This window comes from Carettochelys insculpta, chromosome 21, assembly GCF_033958435.1.
Source record: "Carettochelys insculpta isolate YL-2023 chromosome 21, ASM3395843v1, whole genome shotgun sequence".
Lineage (NCBI taxonomy): Eukaryota > Metazoa > Chordata > Testudines > Carettochelyidae > Carettochelys > Carettochelys insculpta.
In genome coordinates, this window is record NC_134157.1 from 952,888 (window position 1) to 979,605 (window position 26,718).

General features: G+C 46.4%; 1 protein-coding gene across 11 annotated transcripts in view; it reads left to right on the forward strand.

Annotated features, from left to right (window-relative positions):
- The window catches only part of ZNF618 (zinc finger protein 618), a 363,510-nt gene that overhangs the window by 282,962 nt on the left and 53,830 nt on the right, over positions 1-26,718 (forward strand). For 7 of the 11 annotated variants that reach the window (XR_012648390.1, XR_012648392.1, XR_012648391.1 and 4 more), the window contains 5 exons: positions 13,003-13,092; positions 15,210-15,245; positions 16,019-16,096; positions 17,663-17,752; positions 24,820-25,008. Coding sequence is in view for 7 of the 11 variants with exons in the window: in XM_075015771.1 (XP_074871872.1) it covers positions 13,003-13,092; positions 15,210-15,245; positions 16,019-16,096; positions 17,663-17,752; positions 24,820-25,008 (483 nt within the window). In the remaining 4 variants the exon portion in view is untranslated. The remainder of the gene's footprint in view (positions 1-13,002; positions 13,093-15,209; positions 15,246-16,018; positions 16,097-17,662; positions 17,753-24,819; positions 25,009-26,718) is intronic. The other 4 variants (XM_075015775.1, XM_075015777.1, XM_075015773.1 and 1 more) reach the window with 3 other exon arrangements.

Below are 26,718 nucleotides of genomic sequence, written 5' to 3' on the forward strand. Positions count from 1 at the left end.
GGCTTTCTTTCCACAACTTGGAGACAGATCTGTGCTGATCCTGTCCAACAGTGCATCAACAGTCTCCTACATCGGCAGGCCAGGTGGAGCCCACTCTCACCACCTGTCTTGGGAGGCCATTCGCCTGTGGGATCTCTGCATCGGGGCAGAAGTCCACCCGACTGTTTCCTACCTGCCGGGTGCCCAGAATGTGCTGGCCGACCACCTGAGCAGGTCTTTCTCAGGCCACAAGTGGTTCCTCAGGAGGTACGTAGTGTTGCAGGTCTTCCACAGGTGGGTGTTTCCCTGTCTGGACCTCTTTGCCACGTGCCAGGACAGGAAGTGTGCAAGGTTTTGCTCTCTGAGTTTAGGCAGGGACTCCCTAGGGGATGTGTTGCTCATTCCCTGGCCAGAGACCTGCTGTATGTGTTCCTCCCTGCTTCCTGCTGGTGCACTGGGTACTCCTGAGGATGTGAGAATTCAGGGTGTCAGTGATTCTGATTGTGCCCGTGTGGCCCAGGCAGCACTGGTTCTCCACTCTCCTTAGGCTGTCCTGCAACAGACCATAGCTCTCCTGCTAGTTCCCAACCTGATTACTCAGGACTTCAGCAGGCTCCACTAGCCAGACCTGCAGTCCCTGAGCCTGACTGAGTGGATGCTCCATGGCTGACAGGTGCAGAACTCCAGTGTTCAGCCTGGGTTCCAGAGGTGCTGCTAGGGAACAGTAAGCCCTCTACCAGGGCCACCTATTTAGCTAAATGGAAACATTTCTGCACATAGTGCACCCAAGAGGGGGTGACCCTTAAAGCAGCCCTGGTTCTCCAGGTTGTGGATTTCCTTTTGGACCTAAGTGTTCAAGGGCTGTCCCCTTCCTCAACGAAGGTCTGTCTGGTGTCCATTTGCGCCTTCCACCCGCAAGCAGGGGGCAAGATCGTTGTTGAGGATCTATTGGTTAACAGGTTCCTGAAGGGTCTGGACAGGCTTTACCCACATGTGCATCAGCCAGTCCTGCAGTGTGATCTTAATCTGGTTTTCTTTAAACTCATGGGTCCACCTTTTGAATCCCTGGCAGCATGCTGTCTGCTTTACCTGTCCTACAAGGTCTCCCTAGTTGTTTCTGAGCTCCGGGCCCTCACTGCAGATCTTTCTTACACTGTTTCCTTTAAAAACAAAGTCAGATTGCACCTCGCTCCGTTTTTGTGCCTAAGGTGGTGTTGAACTTTCATATGTCCCAGGACATTTTCTTGCTAAAGCCCCATGCATCAGGCAAGGAACAGGCTTTCCATGTCTTAGATGTGAAGAGATCTGGGCCTTTTACTTAGAGAGGGCTAAGCCCTTTCATCATTCCTAGCGCCAATATCTGCTGTATGGTACTTCTGTCTTTCCTAAACCCCGCTTGCTCATCCACTAGATGTTCTTCTATCTATGATCTTAGACTCTCTGTCAGTATCATCATCAGCACCTTGCCTACATGACTCATTGGGGCAATCATTCTGTAGTTCTTGCACTCCAGTGCACTTCCTTTCTTATGTATTGTCATTAGCACAGATCTTGTCCATTCCTTAGGTGCCTTCCCTTCTTTCCATCCTATATTAAATAGTTGGTGTATTTCCTGAATCATACTTTCTCCACCATATTTAATCATCTCTCACATGATCTTATCATTTCCAGGGCTCTTGTTCTTTAGTTGTTTTGCTGATCATTCTGCTTCCTCCTTTGAAATATTGGTCTCACTCTTGATGCCCATTGGAGATATCTCTTTCAGTTCTTCTGTCAGTCTCTCTGAAACACTCGGGTCCAACTGTGCTTTGTATAAATTAATGCAGTATCTTGTCCATCACTGCACAATCTTCTCCTTGTTCATGAGCCCCTCTTCGTTTTTGTCTTTGATCACCATCATCTTCTGCTGCAACTTCCTATTAATCTGCCTAATCATCTCATGCACCTCCCTGGTCTTACATTTCCCATAATACCTCTCTATATCTTCACACTGCTCCTCTAACCATTTTGCCTCATAATTTCTGGCCACTTAGCTTAACTCATTGCATTTTACCCTATATCGCTGTTTCGCCCTCTCAGAAACATCCCTTCTGATCTTCAGTGTTCTCTTCTCTTGGACCAACTTCAGTGTCTCCTGTATAATCCACTTCTTATTGATCTTCTCTTTTTCCAGAACAGTCTTCTCAATTGCCTCTTCTGTTGCCGTGGCTATCTTCTTACCTAGGTCTTTTTCTGTGGCCACATTCCTAATCTTCTCTTTGAGAGCTGCTCTGTACGCATTCTCTATTTTTGCCTTGCCTAGCCTCACCACATCTCTTCTTTTTTTAAACTGTGCCTTACACTTTCTCTTGTGTTTCATCTTGATGTTTGCGATCACTAGACAGTGAACCAAGACTATATCCACTCCTTGGAAACTTCAGCACTGCTGTACTGATGTTACCCATTTTCTTCTTATCAAAATCATACCTATCATATTCTTGGACTTCTCATCATTTGATTTGATCACCATGTCCAGCGTCTGAAGTTCTTTCATTGGAATCTCGTGTTGCAGATCACCATCTTGTGTTTTGTAGCAAACTCTAGTAGTTTCTTGCCTCGTTCATTTCTTTCTCTGTATTCAAACCTTCCCATGATTCTCTCCCAACCTTCGTTATCTGTTCCAACCTTTACATTCCAATCTCCTCTGATGATCAACACATCTCTCTTTGGTATCTCCTCCAGTGTCTTTGTCAAGTCTTTATACAATAGCTCAATCTCTTCCTTTGTACTGTCCGACATGGGTGCAAACACCTGAATGACAAGATGTTGAACCGTTTTGCTTCAAATCTCACGACCATCGTTCTTGCACTCACCGGTTTGTATCCTAACATTGCTCATCTAGCTCTAAGATTGATAGCTGAGAAAAGTCGACAAAAGAACAAGAACATCTATGCTTGCTTCATCAATTTTCAGATGGCATTTGACAGTATAGATCAGAAAGTGACTTGGGTGGTGTTGGAGTCGTACAGGGTGGATGGCAGACTGATAAGGTTGTCGTAGGATATTAATGGCAGTGCAGAAGGGGAGTGGTGAGAACACGCAGAGAGTTGGGAAGTTAGTTTAGAATGAGTGGAGGTACAAGACAAGGAGATCTGGTATCACCGAGTATCTTCATCACACATCTAGAGAGAGCGATGGACAAGATCAAGGAAGAGGTGGAAGGGATATCTGTGCATGGGATGAGAATTAACAACTTGAGGTCTGCAGATGACATAGTTATCACTGAGGAAGATGAGAAGCTAGCGGAAATGATTCATGTGCTAAATGAGGTGGGAAAGTGGTACGGACTGATTATGAAGATTGATAATACCAAAACAATGGTGTTTGGAGATAAATAGAAAGAAAGGTCAGTGTTGATGGAATTGAACTAGAGAACATGGAGAAGTTTGTGTATCTGGGGAGTAACGTATGATCTAGACCATGGTTTCCCAAACTGGGGGGCGTGCCTTCCAGGGGAGCATGAAGAAATTCTCCGGGGGGGGGGTTTGCGAGGCAACCCAGCCCTGCCCCCCCATTCATTCCACACATCCAGAGAAAAAGCTGGCCCTTGCTTCCAGCTCTCAGCCCCCGCCATTTCCAATGGGCGACCTGGTGCAGCCACTGTAAAAAGCAGGCAGCCGGTAAAGGGCCACGTGCAGCTAGATGCCTCCTGCAAACATGAGTGAGTGTGGATTGTGGGGCAGGAAGAGGATGGAGTTAGAAGAGGGGCTGGTGGTGCCTGGCATTGAGGGCTGGAGGGGGGTCCTCAGGCAGGTGGCTCAGGTGGCTGATCCATGGTAAAAAAGAGGCAGGGGGCGTGAGGGTTTCTCAAAAATCAAAAGTGGGGGTATGATGTCAAACAGTTTGGAAACCACTGCTCTAGACTGTAAGAAGGAAATAGCAACTAGAATAGCGAAAACAAGAGCGAGTTTGAAGGCTATAGATGAGATCTGGAAAAGCAAAGTGATTAGCTTAGGAACAAAGTTGAGCATCTTGAAAAATGTGTGTATTTGGCAGCATGTTGTATGGATGTGAGACATGGGCGATAAAAGATTTGAAGAGAAGGATATTGGCATTCAAGAGGAGTTGTTATAGAAAGATCCTGAGAATAGGATGGATGCAGAAGGTCACCAGTGAGGAAATATATAGGAAGATACAGCTGAAAGAGACCTACTGCAGAAGGTTCTACAACATAAGTTACAGCTATTCAGGCATATTTGTAGAATGAATGACAAACGAAAAATCAAGACCCTGGTATTCGGCATAATGGACGGTTTGAATAGGAGAGGCAGACGCCACAGAGAATGGGTGGATGACAGAGCAGATTGGTGCGGAGCTAGTCTACAGAAACTAAGCCACTCTGCACTGTACAGAGAGAGTGAGAGAAGCATCAGACACCAACAGGCACTGAGCCCACAGTTGATGATGATGATGATGATGATGATGAAGTCCTTTCATAAGTCCCCCCAGGTCTTCAGAGCCATTGCAGAACAGATGAAAGGCCAGCCAGTCTCAGCCCAGGGTCTCTCTTTCTGGGTTACGGCCGGTATCAAAGAGGTTTATGGGCTTGCAGGGATTCCAGCCCCTCCACTCACTGCACACCCTACAAGAGAGTGTGCCTCTTTGACAGCTTTTGTGGCTCAGCTCCCAATTCTGGACATCTGTAGGGCTGCCACTTTGTCCTCTGTCCACAATTTTTCTAACCACTATGTGTTGATGCATCTGGTGAGGGAGGATGCCACTCTGGGTAGAGCAATCCTCCACTTTGTGGAAGGGTAGAACTCCAATCCTGCCTTCAGGGATGCCTGCTTTGGAGTCACCTACATGGAATGGACATGAGCAAGAACTCAAAGAAAGAATGGTTACTTACTATTGTAACTGTTGTTCTTTGAGATGTGTTGCTCATATCTGTTCTAATCCCGCCTGCTTCCCCTTCATTGGAGTGGTCCAGTGAGAAGGACCTGGAGAGGTGTGGAGCCAGCAGGGTTATATATGGGCTTTATATCAGCCCAGGGTCCCAAAAAAGAAAAATTGCCCAGGCTCGCGCCTGGAGAGATACTCCAGCATCACTTAACAGCGTTGAACTAACACAGGAGGTAACATATGCCGGTTATAAGCTCTTGCTCGATTGGCGTAGAGAACGAGCACCAGGGGTTGCCTTCGACAGTGGGAGAGATCATCGCATCTCACTGACAGTCACCCCCCGCCTCAAGCTGGGCAGCCCCCAGCCAGTAGGGTACTGTCCCGCCACAGTTCACCTGCCTCACTGGGTGCGTGAGGCTTAAGGTTCCCAAACCTGACAAGTGACTGAAATTTGAGCACCAGGCAAACCAATAAGAAAATTAACAAGAAAAGGAAACCATCAAAGTTTTAAGCTTGATTGCTGGAATGTGCGGACCATGCTGACTGGTTTGACTGAAGATCTTCAGGACATCAGCGACACCCGAAAGACCGCTGTCATCAATGAGGAACTGAAGAGGCTCCAAGTTGACATTGCTGCTCGGCAAGAGACACGTCTCGCAGATTCGTGATCTCTAAAGGAAAAGGACTACACCTTTTTCTGGCAGGGTAAAGCCCAAGAAGAAGCCAGGGAGCGTGGTGTTGGTTTTGCCATCAGAAACACCCTTCTGCAAATGGTGGAATTAGTCATGGGCGGATCAGAAAGACTCCTTCAGGTCATACTTCAAACTTGCGCCGGTCCTGTTCACCTGATCAACGCTTATGCTCCAACCTTATACGACACACGAGAAGTAAAGACAAGTTCTATGACATGCTTAGTGCTGCCATAGCGCAAATACCTGCTCGCGAACAACTGTGCATTTTGGGTGACTTCAATGTGAGAGTTGGAGCTGATCGTGACTCATGGCCTTCCTGCTTAGGCCACTTCGGTGTGGGAAAAATGAATGAAAACGGACAGCATCTTCTCGAACTTTGCACGTACCACAATCTGTGCATCACAAACACATTTTTCCAAACCAAGCCACAGCACAGAATGTCACGGAGACATCCACGCTCGAAACACTGGCATCAACTAGACGTGGTCATCACTAGACGTGATAACCTCAAAAACGTCCTTCTGACACGCAGCTATCATAGTGCCGACTGCGATACAGATCACTCGCTAGTTTGCTCCAAACTCAAGGTGAGACCCAAGAAGCTGTACCACTCTAAACCAACTGGAAGGCCCCGCATTGATGCCAGAAAGATGGCAGACTCAGAGAGAGCTGAAAAGTTCAGCAAGACCCTTGAGGAGAATCTGCGCAGTAGCCCTGGGGGTGCCGATGTGACATCCAGATGGCAGCATCTGAGGGATACAATTTACAACACGGCCTTGTCGGTGTTTGGAAGAAGAGCTAGAAACACAAATGACTGGTTCGAAGCTAACTCCGATGAGATGATTCCAGCCATCGAAAAGAAGCACACTGCACTCCTGGAGTACAAACGTTTGCCGAGCCAGAATACCCTGCAAGCGCTCAGAGCAGCCAGAAAAAAGTACAGTGGACAGCCAGGCGCTGTGCCAACAACCACTGGCTCGAGCTATGCAGCAGCATCCAGACCAGTGCTGACTCTGGTAATCTCAGGGGAATGTACAAGGGCATCAAGAAGGCATTAGGACCCACCCAGAAGAAGATGGCACCTCTGAAATCCAAATCTGGTGATGTCATCACTGACAAAGCCAAACAGATAGAGTGCTGGGTCAAGTACTACTCCAAGCTGTACTCATGCAAGAACATTGTGGTTGATACAGCCCTCAATGCCGTCGAGCTCCTACCAGTAATGGATGAACTGAAGAAAGCCATTGACAGCATTGCAGTAGGAAAGGCCAAAGGCCAGGATGGTTTACCACCAGAGGTAATCAAGTGTGCCATGACACCCTCCTGGAACCCCTATATGAGCTATTGTGCCTGTGCTGGAGGGAGGAAGAGGTTCCACAGGATATGCGCAATGCTAACATAGTAACCTTGTGTAAGAACAAAGGAGACAGAAGCGACTGCAACAATTACTGTGGAATCTCCCTCCTAAGCATCACTGGTAAACTGTTCACTTGCGTCATCCTCGGCAGACTCCAGAAGATTGCTGAGAGGGTGTATACCGAATCACAGTGCGGATTCCGCGCAGAGAGATCTACCATTGACATGGTCTTCTCTCTGAGGCAGCTGCAGGAGAAATGCAGGGAGCAGAGGAAGCCACTCTATATTGCCTTCATCGACCTGACCAAGGCCTTTGACTTGGTCAGCAGGGGTGGACTGTTCAAACTGCTCCACAAGATAGGCTGTTCACCACGGTTACTCAAGATAATCCAGTGTTTCCACGAAGACATGAGAGGAACCATCCAATATGACGGCACATTATTGGATGTTTTCAGCATCAGGAGCGGCATCAAACAAGGACGCATCCTTGCTCTGACATTGTTAGGGATCTTCTTCGCACTCCTCCTGAAGCATGCCTTTGGATCTTCACCAGAGGGCATCTTGCTGCACACGAGATCTGATGGGAAATTATTTGTTTAATCTTGCAAGGCGGAAAGCTAAATCTAAGGTGCGGGAAGTCCTTATCAGAGATATGCTGTTCACAGGTGACGCTGCTGTAGTGTCACACACAGAAGACCAGCTTCAGAAACTGCTGGATCAGTTCTCCAAATCATGCAAGGACTTCGGGCTTTCCACCAGCCTAAAGAAGACAAACGTACTTGGTCAAGATGTTGCTGACCCTCCATCAATCAGCATTGACAACTATACATTAAAGGTCGTCCACAAGTTTGTTTACCTCGGGTCCACCATCACTGACACCCTGTCATTGGAGACCGAGCTAAATAGGAGGATCGGAAAAGCAGCCACAACTTTGTGCAGACTCAGCAAGAGAGTGTGGAATAACATCAAGTTGTACACCCACACCAAAATGCAAGTCTACAGAGCCTGCATCCTCAGCACCCTCCTTTACGGCAGCGAGTCTTGGACCCTGTACGCCCGCCAGGAAAAGAGGCTGAACGTCTTCCACTTATGCTGCCTCAGGCGCATCCTTGGAATATCATGGAAGGACAGAGTGACCAACACCGCTGTCCTTGAGCAATCTGGAATCCCAACCATGCACACCCTCCTCAGGCAGCGGCAGCTCCGCTGGCTTGGCCACGTCAACAGGATGAATGATGGAAGGATCCCAAAAGACATCCTGTATGGCGAGCTAGCCTCTGGCAAAAGACCTCCTGGACACCCCCAATTGTGCTACAGAGATGTGTGCAAGAGGGACCTCAGGGAGGTAGATATCGAGCCGGACAGCTGGGAGGAGCTGGCAGACGATCGCAGCAGATGGAGGCAGGAACTACACAAGGGCCTTCAGAAGGGTGAGATGAGGATCAGCCAACTAGCAAAGGAGAAGTAAGCCCACAGAAAGCACAGTAAGGACCTGCCAGACACCCATTACACATGCAACAGTTGCAGCAAGGACTGTCACTCTCGTGTGGGCCTTCACAGTTATAGCGATGATCCCAAATGGAACTACGAAGGGCACGATCCATAGTCTACGTAGTCTGAAGGGTGCCTACTACTACTACTATGCCAGCACCACTCCCTCAGGTGCCCTGCCAGCTGGATGGGTATTGCTAGGAAAAAACTTCTGGTGACACATTAATGCTGCGCACACACCTGTATGGAATGGACATGAGCAATACATCGCAAAGAACAGTTGCAATGGTAAATAACTGTTTGTTGCCTTTCTAGACTGAGAGGCTTCATCTTATAACCTGTCTTTCAGTTACTCCTTCCTTTCAGCCCCTTTGTAGCATGCTAGTTTCTCCTCCTCTTCTGGAACTGTGCACTGTCTGCCATGGAGGAGCCTCATCACTTAAACATATACAAACCAATGTATGCTTCTCATAGAGCAGATTCTGCTCAGTCCTCCTTAGACTAATTCATCAATGCTAGGAAGTAATTGCAGTTAAATCCGTCTAATGCTTCGGTGTCGCTTCCTGCACTGATGGTATGGGTTGTGCCATCATGGTAAGTAGTCCACTTCTTTGAGAGGTAGTAGCTAGGTCGAAAGCAGAATTGCTCCATTGATCTACCACTGTCTACGCTGGTGGGTTGGGCTGACATGGGTATGTCTCTCAATGGTGTGGATTTTTACTATGCAGATGTAAATTCCCACGGGCAGACCAGCTGTCCATGCCAGTTTGTGGGTGGTCAGACCTAGTATTCAGAGCTAGACTCTGCAGCCCCAAGACAGGTGTCAGCTGGATCAAGATACTGGGAGGTTAGCAAATTAGAGATCAGGATTCTGAGTAAGGGTGGGTCAGGATTCTAGAAAGTCAGAAGCAGAAGAAAGAATTACAGATCAGGTACCAGGAGTCACACTGGGTCAGGATGTGGGAGTGGGAGCAGGAAGCATGCAGTCTGAAACAAGGAGGAATTCAAACAGTTTCCTGGTCCTAATGCAGGCTTAAGTAGGGCCAGCAGAACAATCAATTGCTCTGGGACTCCTCCATTGCAATGCCAGGGAGATTTGCAGGGCTTTTATAGTAAGGAATCTGGTGCAGGCACAAACCTGGCAAGAAACTACAAAGGTCTCTACTGTGGGATACGTTTGTGACCACCAGAAGAAACCCAGTTGCTGGATTTTATAACTCTTAATCCTGGCAAGGTGGAGTCATGGCACTGATGATGATCCTGGACATTCACAGGTTCTTGGGGAGCATGGAGTCTTTCTCTCACAAATGTGATCCCCTGCCAGGTGTCAGGTAGTTTGCACTTGACAGTGGCCAACTTTTCAGGTAGAATTACAGAGACAGCAGCAGAGTGGATGAGTGCAAGCAGGTCTTGGCAGCGAGTTGCATTAAGACTGAAAATGTGAGCTGGTTCCAGCCTGGGGCCTGGTGAGTCATTGCCGTATCTTTGGGACAAAGCATCTTGCTGTTCCTGGTTCCAGAGTGATAGGAAAAGATAAAGTTAAATTGGGAGAAGAATAGTGCCAGTCAGAGCTGTGGTTGATTCAGGGTCTTGGCCCTGGCCAGGTACTCACAGAATAATAGATAGAATTCTAGAGCTGGAAGGGACCCCAGGAGGTCATGGAGTCCAGCTCCCCACCCAAAGCAGGATCAATCCCAACTAAATCATCCCAACCATGACTACGTCAAGCCAGGATTTAAAAACCTCTAGGGATGGAGATTCCACCACCAAATGACATGCGCCTTCCATATAGCGTCATGATTTTTTGAAGCCAGTCTTAATTGCCAGGAGCTCCTTGCCCAAGGTTTCCTAATTTCACTCAGCTGGTTTAAGCTTCCTTGAATAGTACACAATGTGAGGAGTATTTGCCTGGGTCCATGAGTTTGGGAGAGAACTGCTCCGATCACTGTATTGGAGTCATCTGCTTCCAGAATGAAAGCTTTTGCCATGTTGGGGAAGGTCAGTACTGGAGCAGTGAGGAAGGCAATCTTCAATTCAGAGCTACATGCTAGGACTTGGGTAAGCAGTGAAATGTTTTGTTTTTTTTCAAAGTAGGGTAGTCAGCGGCTGGGCTTGGTTCAAAAAAATGGAACCTGCAATAGAAGTTTGTGAAGCCTAAACTACACTGAAAGTCGCACACATTGTGAGGACTGCCCAGTCATAGACAACCTGGACCTTGTCTTTATCCATCTTGGTTCCTTCTAAGAGCAGGATGAATCCCATCTACTTAGCTGAGGTCTGATCAAATGATCCCTTCTCCAAGTTAGAGTAGAGACTGTGTTGCAGCCTCTCCAGGACTGTCTGGACATGAGTGGTATGTTGGTCCAGATCATCTGAGAAGATCAGTGTGTCATCTATGTGCAGTGAACTAGCCTGGTAGGTTTCAGGGCACATTGTTAATAAATTTCTGGAACATGGCTAGCATGTCAGTCTGAATGGCATAACTAAATATTCAAATGGCCATGGCCATTCTGAAAGGCAGTCTTCCATTCATCCCACTCTTGCATACAGAGGAGATTGTAAGCACCCTGGAGATTCAGTTACATGAATGTACCATCTGCCCCCATGTGTCCAGTAATGCAGAGATCAGAGATAGCAGTAATGATTCCACATTGTTAATCCCTTTTAGGGTTTGGTAATCAATGCAGAGGTGGAGGCTGCCATCCTTCCTTTTTATGAAAAGGGCCAGGGCACTGGCCAGTGAAAATGGTTTGTGGATGAGCCACCTTAAGCCAGGTTCCTTTAGAGATATTCAGTTCGGGTTCTGACATTGTTTATATCCACTCAAATGACAACTTTGCTCTCAGGCTGAAGTTCTATGGGCAGTCATGGTAGGGGAGGTTTCCTGCATTCATCTAAAAAATGCCAGCGTAGTTACAGTACCTGTGTGGAAGCTTCATTGTTTCCCTACTTGGTGCTTCCATGTAGGCAACTATGCCTACTTGAGCCTTCTTGGGTCTGGGTACAATGTTTGCTGGTCGCAGGCTCTACTATCTGCAGAGGTTTGGTAGGAAGGTGAAATTCTGTTCTCACCAGTGAATAAGAGGATCATGAATGTTCAGTCAGGACATGCCAAGGATTGGGGCAATGCAGGGAATGAATCATCCCATCCTGTGTTATTTCTGTGTCCCTGCATAATGGACTCCAGCGGACAGTCTCCCATCAGCAGGCCAATTGCCAGGGCCACCTTAATTTGGTCAGAGGCCTGGATCTGGGGACGTAGCAGAAGCAGGCTCCTGAAGCCCCAGAGCCACTGGAGGTATCCGTCAAACCAGTAGGACAACAGTACCATAGGCCCCTGCTGGGGCAGGGCATTCTGCTCTGTGTGCACAGCATAGTATTCTCAGCTCTGAGCTGCCTTGCTTGTTCCTGCAGCCGCTGGTTATCCCAGGTGAGCTGCACAACTTGGGCCTTCCATGCTTGATTATCGCATGGAGACAGGGCACATCTGAATCAGTCTGGTGCATCTAGTGGCTGCAGCAGTGCTTCTGGGTCCAACCTATTCGCACCAAGCTATGTTCCTCAAGGGAACTGTGGTCCAAACAAGCTGTCACTGCTGGTTGCTTGCAGAAGACCTGGAAGTCAGATCCAGAGTCCATGGTCACAAGACAGGAGCTGGTTAGGTCAGGATACCAGGGGTCAGAAGCAGAGACAAACTGAAGGTCAGAATCACAAATTGAGGCTGGGCCAGGATGCCGGGAACTCAAGCCACGGGAGTGGACGCTGCAGGCTGTAGTTTAAAGCAGTGTGGAACCCGGTTATTTGCACAGCTCCTGTTCCTGCCGTTGCTAGCTTAAGTAAGGCCAGTGAGCTAGTCAGCTGCTCTGGGACCCCTCCACCTGTAGGACCTCCAGGGCACACCCTCACACTGGGCTGGGCTTCACCACTCCCTGGTAAACAAACATCAGCGGGTCATGATACCAGTCTTCAGCTATGCTGGGTACGCAGGACTAACAAGAGGTAAATGCAGCAGTAAAACGTCTTTGTTGCTACAACCAATAGACCTGATAGGAACAGATCTGTGGAGTATTACTGCGCCGTTGTCACGGTCGCTCTGAAAGTGGAACTATGCTTTTCAGAGTGGCGGGTGGTCTCCCGTAGAAATATAAATGTGCAAGGTGCTCATGAAATTACCCCATAACCAAATTTACATCAGGCCTAGCTTCATCAATATCGGTCAATAGTCACTTGTCAGTATTCCAGCCGAGTACCTCAGCTGTGACCTACAACTGCCCTGCTATTTTAGTCCTGTTCTTCTGGAGGAGGCCCCAGTTTCAGTTATAGTGGCAGCTTGTTCTGGCCTCTCTCCAGTGCTGTGTAGGTCTTATACAGATTTAAATGGACAGCTGAACTGTCTTGTTTTTTCTGTGACTGATACTCCTGAGAGAAGTCATATGTTAGGTTGCACAGTGCGCACCTGGGTAGGTACGAAGCAGCAGGTGACCCATTTGTGTGAGAATCTTGAAGAAATGGGGCCTGGGATCCTGGCATTTAGATACATCCACCAGAGTGTTTGCTTTTCCTCTCAGTGTTTCTAAAATGAGTGTATTCCTTCTTCTTACAGACAATTTTAGGTACACATGTGACATTTGTGGGAAAAAATATAAATACTACAGCTGTTTCCAAGAGCACAGAGACCTGCATGCGGTGGATGGTGAGTACTGTTTCAGCACCTTGTCAAATTGGGCTGGGAGTTAGTGATTATTTTATGTGGGGGTTAGACAAACTGTGATTCATGAGCAAAATGCTGCCATTGGGTCTTACAATGCAGACAGCCACACTCACTCTTAACACGAAGCCCAAAGAAATCAGGTCCTAATCTGCTCTGCTTCGACGTGTTTGTGTCGAGATAGCTTCCTCGCACTAGGCCCTGCAGTCTCAGCAAGCCATGTCTTCATATCAAAGTTGAGTATTACCACAGATTTGTTAGAACTGTGGACCTCCAGCTAAATTGCCTGTCTAGCCCTTAGTTAGGCGAGGTTTGGCTGGCTCTCGTTTCTGGCTGCAGAGGACTCAATGTTAGCATGATTCCGCAGGTAGACTTGCCACCCAACACAATTCTGAACAGTGGCTGAGCCCATGGACTTCAAAGGAGGCTAATGTTCCCTCTAATGTTTCCATCCATGTGCAGAATCAGTTATGTGCACTGGGGCACATGTTGCCAGCTCTGGGCACTGGGAGCACTTTTCTAATCATCTGGGCGGCATTTAAATCTCTCCTGGAGGAGACATGAGCAAATCTTTTACACTAATACTTTTTCCACTGAAAAATTGAGATTTTCAGGTCCAAAATATACTTTGAAAATTTGTGTCAATTTTGACAAATTAATTGGTTGAAAAAAGTCTCTTTTGGGAACATTGGAATGATTTGTTTTGATATTTTCTGAAAAGAAGCTTTATTTTTTTGGTGATATTTATGAATATACGCAGGGTGTCTGAGTTAGTCTGTATTTTCACAAATAACAAGTAGTCCCCTCTCGTCTTAGAGTCACAATGGTGCCAAAGGACTGCTTGGTATTTATAAATGGAGTGAGGGAAGGTCTACTTGTGCCTAATAGCCCAGTGGCTAGGGCACTCGCATGGGTTGTGGGAGACCTGAGTTTAAGTCCTTGCTCCAGAGCTGGGATTATTTGTACAAAAACCTGGCCTGGAGCAGTGATTTTAACCTGGGGTTCCTACATCCCAGAGGCGTGTCCTCACTGCTGGGCTGTTCGCCTCAATTTAGTGACTGGTGCCTAAAACCAAAATGTTCTGTGTCTCATTTAATTGAAATTATTTTTTTTTCTGACATTTTAATTTCTGGAGAATTTCATCAGGATTCCTTTCAGTCCCAAAATGATTTTGTTCCAGAAATACCAGTGAATTGAAAAAGTCAGGTATTCTGCTTTATAGGACTGTTTACCAGTGTTAACATTTTGAATTGTGTTACTGTGAATAGTGGTGGCCTAGAAAACTGGCAGCAGTTTCACTTCAATATCAAGGATTTTTTTTTACATTATTGTTACGTTTTTGCTGCCATCTTTACCCTAACCAAGCTCCTTTTAGTCCTCACGGCAGAAAAAATCCCTGCAGCTGAATGAGTCGAAAGAACTGTCAGTGCTGCACTTTGCTTAGTTGGGAAGGTGCAGCAGGTAATGTCCATGTGGCAGGCAGCTGCAGATGTAGCTGGTCACTTGTGGCTGGTATAGCCCCAACGGGTTTCACAAGAAAGCTTCTCAAAATAAGTAGCTGTTTTCTGATTGGAATTTTGGAACCCTGAGAATAGCTCTGAGCTCAGTTGGCATCCCCCAGCACGCTGTAATGGTACTGAAATTTCAGTCTCTTATGTGGGATCATTGACATTAATCCTGGGAATGAAAGACAGTCTAAAGACAGCTCCTACTTGGAATGTGTTGTCGTTACTTTGGTTCAAAGATAATAAGAAAGGTGTAGCTTTTTAAATGGCTGCCACTTGCATTTCTCTTAAGATACTGGTTTGCTTGGGTGCTTCTGAGTGGTTGGTTGTGGTTCAGTAGACACGGGTGTGAGGTAGGAGACACTGTGCTCTAACAAAGGCCTTGAGGATCTATGTACACTAGGGCTGGGCATGCTCAGGTGTTTCCTGTGTGAATGCTGCCTGGGAGATGAGCGAGTGGGAGAAGGGAGCCTGGCTTAATCTGTGGTACTGAGCTACACTGACCTGTGGATGAAATACCAGAGTAAAACAAGGCCATTTAAGAGGATTTAATTTCTGTTTTGTTTCTCCCCCTCCCCTTCTTCTATTCTGTGTTAGTTTTTAGTGTGGAAGGGGCCCCAGAAAACCGGGCAGGTAAGCAGAGATCCTTTGCGTGCTTCATTTCACAAGCATTTACAAGCATTCAGTAGTTCCCAGGCACAGTAAGCCCAGTGGCACACTCACAGGAGCCAATGACATTTTGTCCTTGACTTCAGTGGGAGCCAGCTCAGTCTCTCAGTGCGTGGCAATGTTATGTACAGCCAGTAGTGTGCTGCCCAGCCCTATTAGATATCAGGCTTTTGTTGCATATAAATTTAATCTCGACTTCTGAAAATCAGAGAAACAAACAATAAGCATTTTAGTTGTTTCTATGGCAAAAATTAAATTACTTTATAAAATGGTTTGGATTCCGATTTGCTATTAGTTGTGCCGTTAAATGGCAACATATCCTCACTGGTCAGTGAACATAAGAATGGCCAAAATGGGTCGGAACAAAGGTTCATCTAACTCAGTGTTTGCAGGTCCACTCAGAATGTGTACTGTCTTACTACACCCACTTGCAAACAAGTAAAATGTTTAGTTTCTGGGGGAGGGGTGCAGTGAAAGACAGAAATTTGTACTCTCTTTCTCTGATTTTTTTTTATTTTCAAATCGTGTTATTGGGCTAGAAGGGGTTAATAGCTGGGTGAACATGAGGAATGTGGGGTAATAAGTTAGAGGGACTGAAAGCAGGAAGTTTGAACAATGTGATTTGGAATCCTGTGTCAGATAAAAATGTAGCTGCATGCAGCAGAGCATTCAATGCCATGTAACTGTCCAGAAAACCTGGGAGTTGTCAGCTTTCTGCTGCTTTTGTTCTTTTGCAGACCCTTATGACCAGACAGTCATAGCGGCAGATGAAGTGAAAGAGGAGGAGCCAGAACCATTTCAGAAGATTGGTCCAAGTATGCTTTGTAATGCAGATTGGGGGGGGCATTAAACATAGCATAAGGCTTTAAACCTGGCATTTGCTAAGGTTCCTTCTTGATGACATGGGAGATCAATACTCATCTATGAAGATGTTGGATTTAAGTTGTTGCAGAATGCACTTCATTCTTAATGGACAGGAAACTCAACAGCCAAGAGAACTGGGAAATGTGTTTTAAACATCTACAGAAGTTCCCATGTTTACGTGTTTAAGTGTCCACAAAACTGAGTTTGTCCTTAATGCCAATCCCACTCTTGTATGGATGTTACTAAGTACAGTATGGCATTCTCTGCTGAGAGCGTGGCATGGAAGAGTGCATTTGCCTTTCACCGTGGCGGCATGTGTTCAAATCTGGGATTAGGTCACAGCAGGAAGGAAGTGTGGGATCACAGCTGCAGGTGTGGGGTTTGAGGTACATTGGCAGAGCTAACTGGAGGGCTGGTGCACTTTGCACACTGTCTGCTTGTTGGCTGGACAAAGCAATGTAGGTAAAACAAAGAATATGTCAACACTTGCCAGTAGATCAATACTGCTGCTGCAATCAGTGCAGTGACTATCGATATACTGGGTCTGGTGAAGACACTAACTCAATTATGTCCACCTCACTGAGGAAGGGAAGTTGATGGGAGACACTCTCCCATCAACACAGTGAAGTCAAGACACCACGGTAACTGGATCTAAATTTGTCAATTCCAGTGACTCTGTTTATGCAGCTGAAGTTGCATAATTTAGATTGGTCTCCCCCCATTGTGTAGTGTAAACCATGCCAAATGACCCACCTTTGACCAGACTTCATGCTGAACTTTTAAAATCTGAAAGTGGTGGGTTACCTTGGTATTTTTTGGTGGTTGCTGTTCTGCACTGGCCTGATCTCCGTGGATGTGGTTGGAAGGCACAGTGCTAAACTACAGAGACATATCTGTGCTATTTGCAGCACCAACAGCCAAAGCAAGTGCCACAGGTCTTGCAAGAAATCCTTTTCTCCTGAGATTTCCAGACCAAATTTACAGTTCCAATAAGATCTGGAAATATGAATCCAAACTTACACTTCTGTGTGCCTATTTGAATGCTCCATGGTTCGTTCATCATTAAATGTAAGTAGCCATTGCCTCTGCATATGGAGAGGCAGCACGGCCCACTGGTTTTTGCATGGGACTGGGAGTCAGGAGCCTGGGATTCACTCTCTTGTCTTCCATCAGATTCACTGAATAAGTTTTGGCAGCTCACTTAATCTGTGAGCATCTGCTGTTCTATTTAGATCTAGTGGGACAGTTGTACTGAGTCGGCCACTGCAGCATCTGAGGTTTAATTTTCCCGTCTGTCGGAGAAGAAGGTTGCAGGATGCGGGTGCAGATGACAGTGCTACACCTCCCCTTTGTGAAAGTGGTTCTCGGTGCTTGCTTGAGGAACCCCCTGTCAGAATGAGTCATGCTATTTCTTTTTATGAAACACCAAGCTCACCCAAAAAAGGAGAGGAAGAAAGTAATAGTGTGAGGAAATGTTGGGTTCCCTTTCTCATGGAGTCTTTGTTTCATCTTCACAGAAACTGGCAATTATACGTGTGAATTCTGTGGCAAGCAGTACAAATATTACACTCCCTACCAGGAACACGTGGCGCTCCATGCACCTATTAGTGAGTATCCTGCTGGAGTTCTGTTTCATTACAGAGCATGATTTACTATGGTTGGTCATTGACTTTAGGGGCATACTGGACAGAAGTTGCTCCAATGGATTTTTCTATTGCACTTCATGTGCATATGGCTCTTAGGCAGCTGAAAGTATGCTGACCAGAGCCTTGTGCAGGAGAGACGAAGCCATTTCTCAAAGGGATGTTGCTAAAGTTAGTAAGACCCCTGATATGACTGACCTCCCTCTGCAAAAGCAAAGCAATTTTTGGTGTCCATTTTTTCAAACAACACGCATCAGTACTTTGGTTTTCTACACACAAGCACACTCCTATGCAAATTACTGCCTGCCCTCTCAAGCAACCGTACAGTGACAAGCCAGTGTCCACACCCAAGCTCTTCTAAGCTACGCAAAATAACAAAGGAGTATGCATGCTGTGGGGGAACGGTTTTTCTCCCAAGCCTCCAAGAAAGTGTTACAGACAGTAAGTTTAAAACAGTTTTTGAAGTTATGAAAATGATTTGGGCAGTTTGCTGATAAATCACAGGGTCATTAAATGTTTGTGCCAGGGATGTGCTGCAGCACCACTTGAAAACATACTACAGACACTGAAATTTGGCCTTCAAAGGACAGAACTATCAGATAAAGGAAAAGTCATGAGAAACAGTTATATATAGCTCATGTGTAAACTCCTAGTCAGAGAGTCCAGGGAAATGTTAACTACATTGGTTCTGGCAGAGTTTGGGGGCTGGTTCGGACACTTCTACTTTCATCCGTGTGCTCTTGTCCCAGTTTTTCCCATGAACCTTATTATAATGGCTAGGAGCCAATGTGAGGGCTGTTATGGTCTCCTCTTGTCCACACAGCAGCATAGTGACTATCACTGGAGGATGGATGGGCATTGCTCTGGTATGAGCTTATGATTAACTGCTCACCCACAGCCAGCAGGGGGAGCCCACACCATGTTTCTTCAATAGCTCAGCAAAACTGTGGTTACTAAAATTAAGTTTTGAGATGTCATTGATTTTAATTACTGGAGTGGAATTACATTTTATTCACGATAGAGAAGTAAACTGGGGGTGCTGCCCATTAAATTTCTGTCCTTTTAAGGAGGGCCAAATGATTCTGGCTCTTTAACATCTTGGCAGTTTCCTTTCAAATTTTCTGGAGTGTTAAGATTATTTCCAGGATAGCGTTGCATGGTAGGGAAGCACAGGTCATCTCTGTTACCCACTTTCACAGAGTAAATGTTCTAAGGCCTTATCTACACTAGGAAACTGGCCCACTGTTCCCAGATGTCCTCAGTAATTGGTCTCCCTGTCCCTGAAACCCCTCAGCTGGACTAGGAAATTGTTTTAACCACAGGTGTAGGTGGCATTAGAGGAGACCTATCACTAGTGCTTATCTTCACTATGTGATGGTTACAACACAGATGGATCCTTGGATAGCCAAGGCTCTGGACTCTCCAGTCAGATGCTCTGCACAGTAACTAAGGGAAGTCAATACCTGTTTAAATAGACAGTTGTGCTGTGCAGCTAGCATGGAGTTAACTCACCTAGTAGAGACTCTTACCTTTCCCTGATGTGCCAGTATAAAGGTGTTCTCTCCATTCTTCCTGGTAATAATAATGCAGCTGCTGGTCATAGCTCAGATTGCCTAGGGGGTTGAGAAAAACAAGGTTATAATTACCATGGAGGTTCTGATGGCATCTGCTGGATGACCCACCAGAAATTTTCCCCTCACTATCCATGTAGAACATTTTGGATTTTCAGTTCAATGTATGACAGAAATTTACAAGACAAACAAGACAGATGCATTTGGGTCAATGGAATCCAAGATTCTGAGTCTCTCGTGGCTTTAAAAAAAATCTCATGATTTAGGATGTGCTGGGGGGTGGAAGTTGAATGGGTAGAGAGAAGGTGGAATTTAACCCATTTCACTGAAAGCCAGGAGAGCTGCTGAGTTAAACTCTGGGCTGCATGGAGGCCAAGGAGTCGGGAGCTCTCATAAGCAGGGTGATATCGTTATGGGAGAGGCCCTGTATTCTGTGGTGGTCTCTGACTTTTGGAAGAAAAGGAACAGTTTCCAGAATTTATTTTAGAGGCATTGTTGCAGCATGGCTTCTGCTGCTGTGTTGGCAAAGGAGAAGGCAGGGAAGCAGTACTGGCAGAAAGGTAGCTGTCCTTGTTCCTCACCTCTTGTTAGGTGGGAGGATGGTAGCGTAAATGGTTTCAAACTATGTTGCGTAAGTAGTTTTAATGAATTTTAAAAAGCATTTTAAATTAGTCACCTGCTACTTCAAGGTTTTTTTTAAACTGCATTCTTGATTCCCCACCCACCCCTTTTATCTTTCATGCCCAGACTTTTCAGATAATTTACTATGACAAAAACTCTGACAATTCATTTGACAAAGGGAAGTTTGGCCCACAAAAGCTTATACCCAACTAAATCTGTTAGTCTGTAATGTGCCACAGGACTCCTCACTGTTTGAGTTGCTACAGACTAACACAGCTATCCCTCTGATACTTCACTATGACCAACCACTGGCCCTAGTAATTAAATAGAGCTGGACTGGTCAGTAAAGCAGGCCAGCTGTTGGGGTTCTCCCTGGCCTCCCACAGCATCATAAGTTCTTCAGTCTCCAAAGTCCCTGTGAGGTAACCTTGAACACTTCAGTTCTAATTCAGTGAGTAACAATCAATCCATTTGCAAGTTGAAGCATTAAAGGCAAGTTTATCCTTGTCCCAGCTTGTGGTAAATAATGAGTTATCCCACCAGACTTGCCCAGACAAGCTAGAACAGGGCCAGGAAAGGACAGCTCCAGCCATAACACTCAGATTTTCTGTGTCTCTTTGCTTGAGTTCAGCTTCCCTTCTGTTGTTTCTCTCTTTCTTCTCTGATGCTATTTGAAAACAATGCCAAAAAGGACGAGATGAGTGCTCCCTTCTGTACTAGCGTTCAGTGCAACAGCGGGTCCGTGCAGCCCCTGATCTGTCACCGATTTCTGTACAGATTGGAGACGTGCTCTCAAGAAGGAGGCAGCAGTTGCAGTGAGTGTGGATCATTGCCAGAAAGTCTTAAAGCAAAGATGCCTCAGTAGAATGCACAGCCGTGCTGTGTGTGGGGAGGAGGGCATTATTTCATCCTGTAGGAGTTGGGGTGGGGTCCATCTATGCTAAATAAATAGGAAGGGGTCCATCTAAATAAATAAATGTGTTGGGGGACCTTTGTATAATACAGTTCAGATCATGGAACATGGCTCTTTCCTTTTCGTAAGTGGTTTTAAACATTTCTCCAGCCATTGCTGAACAACTATTCATGGCTGGCGAAGATTTAGGAACGTGTTGAAAACATGCATGCAGTCCCACCCGTTAAGTTCATTGGATCCGCTAACACACAGCTGAGACTCTGACATAACAAAAACACTCACATTTCATGGCTTGTAATCTCATGAGAGTGGAATCCAGAGCACCACAGATGGGCTAGCAAACTTCATCATTCCTGGTGCAGTGACAGGGTTTGATAAAACCTACATGACTATCTGCCTCCATCTCTTGCATAAAGAAAACCAGATGTAATCAGGGAAACCACTAACGGTTTCTTTAAGGCCATGCCCACTGTGCCCTTTAAAAGGGAGCCGTTAGTAGTCCTTGTTAGTAGTGGGACTACCTTCTGTCCACAGACTTGTACCAGCTAAGAGGACAAGGGTGTAGGTCTCATGAGGTTGGATACCCCTCTCTTTAAGCTTCTTCCAGCTCAGTGAGCAATACACAGTGAAACCCCATCTTGCAGTCTGTTACTACCCTGGCACCATGCAGGGTGTTTTAGGGGCTTTTTCCTGGTAGGTAGAAAACTTGATAGCTGTGAGCACAGATTATTTTAAGTGGATGGTCAGTTTCTCAGTGGCAGTAATGTCAGCTCAGTGTATTCAGCTCCAGGCCCGTGGAAGCAGTTACCTTCTACCACAGTCTTCTAAGTAAAGATAGTTCTGAAGAGACATCCCAGATTCCTTGCAGAGAGCATGGCAAGATTCTATCTCAATCAGTCAATCACCTCTCCAGCCTTTATAACCACAACCATTCCCTCATCCTCGCAAGATCTTCCTTCAGAAACTTGATGTGGAAGTATGTGTAGTCTTTTCCCTGGAGTGGACTAAAGTACTTAGATGTTCTCCCCTTCCTCCATCTTTTGTTTTCATGTGACACTAAGTAGATTCATCAGATTGTTAACATGGCAGCCTGGCTGTGTCTTTTACGGATGCCATCTAGCAGCTGTAGAACTTGAAGCTCAGGTCCCTGCGTACCAGACAACTCTGCTTTAGCAGAACTTAGAAATTGCCAGATTCGATTCAGCACATGGTCTATTTAGCCTAATCTCCTGCTTGTGGCCAGCACCAGATGCATAAGAGGAAGGTCTAAGAAATCCCAAAGTGAGCAGAGGTGGAGGGCAGGTCATCTCATATTAGATCTGACCCTGGGGTCTCTAATATTAGAGACTGGCTTCATGCTTTATAATGGGGTTCAGGGGGTCCCAAGTTCTGCACCTCATCTGCAGGCAGGAGTGACTCTCACTCAGCAGGAGAGCAGTGGGGTTCTTAACCAACAGGGACACAGTGTCGTACAGAGGAGTCAGTACAGCAGGCAGAGACAGCCAGCCCAATCTATTTTGGGAAGGGGAGGCCCCGAGGGGCACCCCGAGCCAAGGCCTTGCCCCCTCCTTTGTCTCTCTCTCCCCAGCCCAGACTAACTGCTTTCCAACACCCAGTTCCAATTCAAAATCCTCAGGCTCCACCTCCCCCTTTGTCTGCAGTCCAGAGGTGTCACCTGGTCTCCTAGGTTACCGTCAGCAGGAGCCCCACACCCTCTGTGAGCCACATAGTGGGTCTGTCCCATGAAAGCTCATCACCTAATAAATTATTTTATTAGTCTTTAAAGTGCTACATGACTGCTTTTATGTTTTGATACACACACACACACACTTATTTCCCCCGCTACATCACAAGCTTTCAGCACTCTTGTTAACACTGACGATTATATCTCAATTGTCTTGTTATCCATATAAATGTCCAATCTGTCTTTGAACCTTTACCTCAACTATATCAGAGTTGCAGCAGAGCCACTGGTGAGCTCCCATGAACCAGCCCATTCACCTTCAGCAGAAATGTCACCCTGGATTTGTGCAAACCAGAACCATGGGTTTGAGGTACTCATGCACAGGGTGTTCTGCGTGAGATATATGCTTGTTCATAACTTTCAGGTGCCGGCAAAGAGTAAATTGGTGAAGGGAGGGGGCAACTCCATTGGGGGTCTCTAGCCTCTACCAGGTAAGGTCAGTGCAAATGAATCCGTCTCCCAGGTCTGAATGGAGTCTCTATTTGGGGGAGAATTTCTCCTTACTCTGCTCTTGTAATGTTAGCTCACACAGGAGGAGAAAGAATTCTTTCTTCTTTAAGCTGTTGAGCTATAGAGAGCAGCTTGTAACGGGAGATTGGTCCAGTTTACAGAGCCAAGGGCTAGAGCAACCTGATTGCAGCATGAGCCCCACTGAGGGGAAGCAGGCAATTCCCTCCAACAAGCAGAAGGCAGCTGCAGTGAGAGGGAGGATCTTAGGAAGCTGCAGCTCTGCTCTAGGGGTCCTGTGGGGCCATGTCACCATGGAGTTTAGATGGTAAAGCCCAGTGAGCAAGGGGCAGGAAACCAGAACTGCATTTGGGACTGGGCTCCAGAAGCCCAGCAAGTGAGACCTGGAGGGACTGGCTGAGAAACCAGAACGGGATGGAAGAAGAATCCTGGGGGAGGGAGAAAATGCCCAAGCCAAGTGTGGACTTTTCCATTACGATGTTGTATTGGACTGTAGTTTGGGACTCTGGGCTGCTGTAAACCGGCTCTGATATTAAACTTCTCCCAGGGAGGCGTATTGCTAACCAGAGAGAGCCTTTGAGAGTTGATACAGGACCTGGCGTGAGGAAGGTGAGGAGCCCACAGAGTTACCTGGCCAGAAGGCTGTGCTCCATAAGCAGTAACCCTTTTACACAGGTCTTGGCATCAGCTCTACAGCTTTGAGTCACTGCACTGGGTCCCTCGTACCCTCAGCAAACACTAACAAGCTCCGGTTGAGAGGCACAGGGGAGAGAAACTTCCTTCTAATGGCCCTCTCTGGCTGATGCTTGGTACAGTGATGCTTGGCTCCAGGGGCTGTGTCCAAACCTCAGCTAAAATGAGTTGTTGAGAAATTGAGGCAGTTACTGGGTTGCTCCATCCTGTAATAGTCTTTTAAAATCATTTGCGTTTGGACAGGCCCTGATGGGCCAAAGGACTTTCCCAAGACTTTTGGCATTAAGAATTACTGGCAATTCTCCCCACTCACTGCAGCTACCAAAGGGGTTCCCTGTGTGTCAGGTGACACTATGAGAACATAACCCCACTAATACCCAGAACTTGACTCCATCTCACCAGCTCTTTTGACGTGAGATGGCATTCAGAGGACCCCTCCTGACTCAGAGAATGGAAATCTGGTTCACGATTGCCTCCCTGTCCTGCTACCAAACCTTTAAAAAGTAGCCAAATTGGAGGGGAAAGCAAGGCAGACACAAATATCCAAACTCTCAAGGGCATTTAAGGCTCAGGGGTCAAGACTATAAATTCGCCCAGATGTCATGAACAGAGAAGCAAATTAGAAGCTTTGCTCAGAAACTGTTTAATTCAGAGGTAAAATGTAAATGTGCCGCTGTGCCCATCCAAGGCACAGCATGTCCCTGTTCAAACAAATAGAGCCTCTGGATGACCTGGGTGTGTCTCACAGTGCGGGAGGAGAAGCAGGGGGGTTCCTGGCCATTTTGGATTGGTCAAGCAGCAGATAAAGGTATAGAGTAAAACCAATAAGCTTGAAGAATCTGTCCCTTTGGGTGAGTGGGGAAACCCTTTGTATTGTATGGGATTCAGTGGTTCCACAATCTCTGCAGGCCCCTTATAAGGGACTCATGATCATGACTGTTGGGAAGCTCTCCTCCCAGATGGCACAGATTCTGGGAGCTGACTGACTATCCTGGCACTAGTTCTGAGTGTTCATATCCAGAGTTCTCTCGATCTCCACTCTTCGTGGCAGTGAAGACACAGGCGGGCCAATCCGGCAAAAAAACACCGGCTTCCATAATCCGATGTTCCACCCTCCTGCACCGCTCCCCGTCCGGTATCCCACCGGCATCCCAATCCCAGATGTTCCGCGCTCCAAATTCTGGATCCCCAGGAAGCAAGGCCACCACAGGTACCAATTGCCTTTATATCATCAATTTTCTTGACTGCTTAGCACCCTCTCCTCCTCTGGGTTGGCTTTTGCCTTTCACCAGACTCAAAATCCACTGCCATAAAGGCTGGCGCAGAGAAGCAATCGCAGGAAGGAGCTGAGGTGATGGCACTGTAAAGATGATCATTAAAATCAGCAATCATCCACTCCTCCCATCCCAGTTATGACAGATTTATCAATTAAATTAAACTTGATTGAAAAGCATCATACTAACTGCTAGGCACTGCAGAGCCCCTGGTTCAAGCCCTGGTGTCACAAACTGAGGAGAGCTTCCTGAGTGAGCTTTGCTTAGCAGGTTGGTGGGTTTCTAGCCACAAGATGTTGCTTGTGAGGCTCGCCCTGCAGTGGAGTGGGAAGGCGTGCAGAGCTGTATGCCAGATACGCATTCTAAGGGCACATTCATCACCAAAGGGTGATAACATGGGCTCCATCAGTAAAATCAGCAGTGCAATTATGTTGCAGACATGCAAGAAGAATCAAGTTTTATTGTCTGTCTTTCATTCCTGCCCACTGTTCTAAATAAGATGGGAATAAGAAACATTGTGATTTTTTTTAACAGGTCTGAGGTATAGGGTTCACATTTCCATATGTCAGTGAAGCATTCTCTTACATCTCTGGGACTGGCAGATGTTTGGATAACTGGCTTTCTATGTTATAGTACTGGGTATGGCTAGTTAACCAGCCTCTTAAATCTGGGTCAGGCAAATGTCTCTTTAAATCTCCCCTGAACCATTTGGCATGGGCAGATGCTGAGAATATGCTGTGTTGGGTGAGACCTCTGCGTTCCAGTATTCCAAGCAAGAACTGCACCGAGGTTATTTGTGTTAGGTGACACACACATCTACTTCTACCCCAAAATTGCAATTAGTGGCCAGTGTTCTGAGACAAGCAGCCACTCGTGGACCCTGACAGTCCGTATTGCAGTCGCCATTCACTTCTTTGAAAATGTCACTGAGATCCATTTATATGATCTAATTTAGGAGTGCAAGTTGAAGAGACTTTTTTTCTTTACGTAAACTTGTGAGCACTTCATCCAGTTTTCATGTTTATTACAAAAGCAAAAAGAGCCTAATTAGGAGCTTCGGTGGTCAGAGGCCAAACTCTTCCAGGCAGTAGCTGGGCAGTATTTTTGGAAAGAGATTCTTCCCTTTTCTATTCAAAAAACATGTCAATAAGTTGGATAAACAGAACAAACCTTTCTCTCTCTCTCTCTCTCTCTCTCTCTCGGGAGAGACATAACATGAAGCCTGAGACTTGCAGCTTGAGCCCAGAAAAAATAATTTAAAAGCTTGGGTTTATCTTGTCCATTGGGTTGCTTCAGTGGAACAGTTCATGGTATATTTCCAGCCAGCCTCTTATCCTAAGAAAATTTTACTGGCTGCTGGGACTCGTAGCACAAGTACATTGGCCAAAAACTTTATCCAGGCAGATCATCTCCTGAAGCAACACTTCTCTAATGCCCCAGTTATTCAAATAACTTCCCAAATGGCTCAGGATGGGACCCAGTGGCTGGGGAAACCAATATGATCCTTGTGGAACCTCCAAAAGGGTGGGATTTTCCACAGACACAGACCCGTGGAACCTGTGTAGTTTTCTGACGTTGACTCCAAGTTCAGGATTTGGTTGATATTTTGCTTTGGATGCAAAAAGTTTCACTATGAAGAAGCAGAT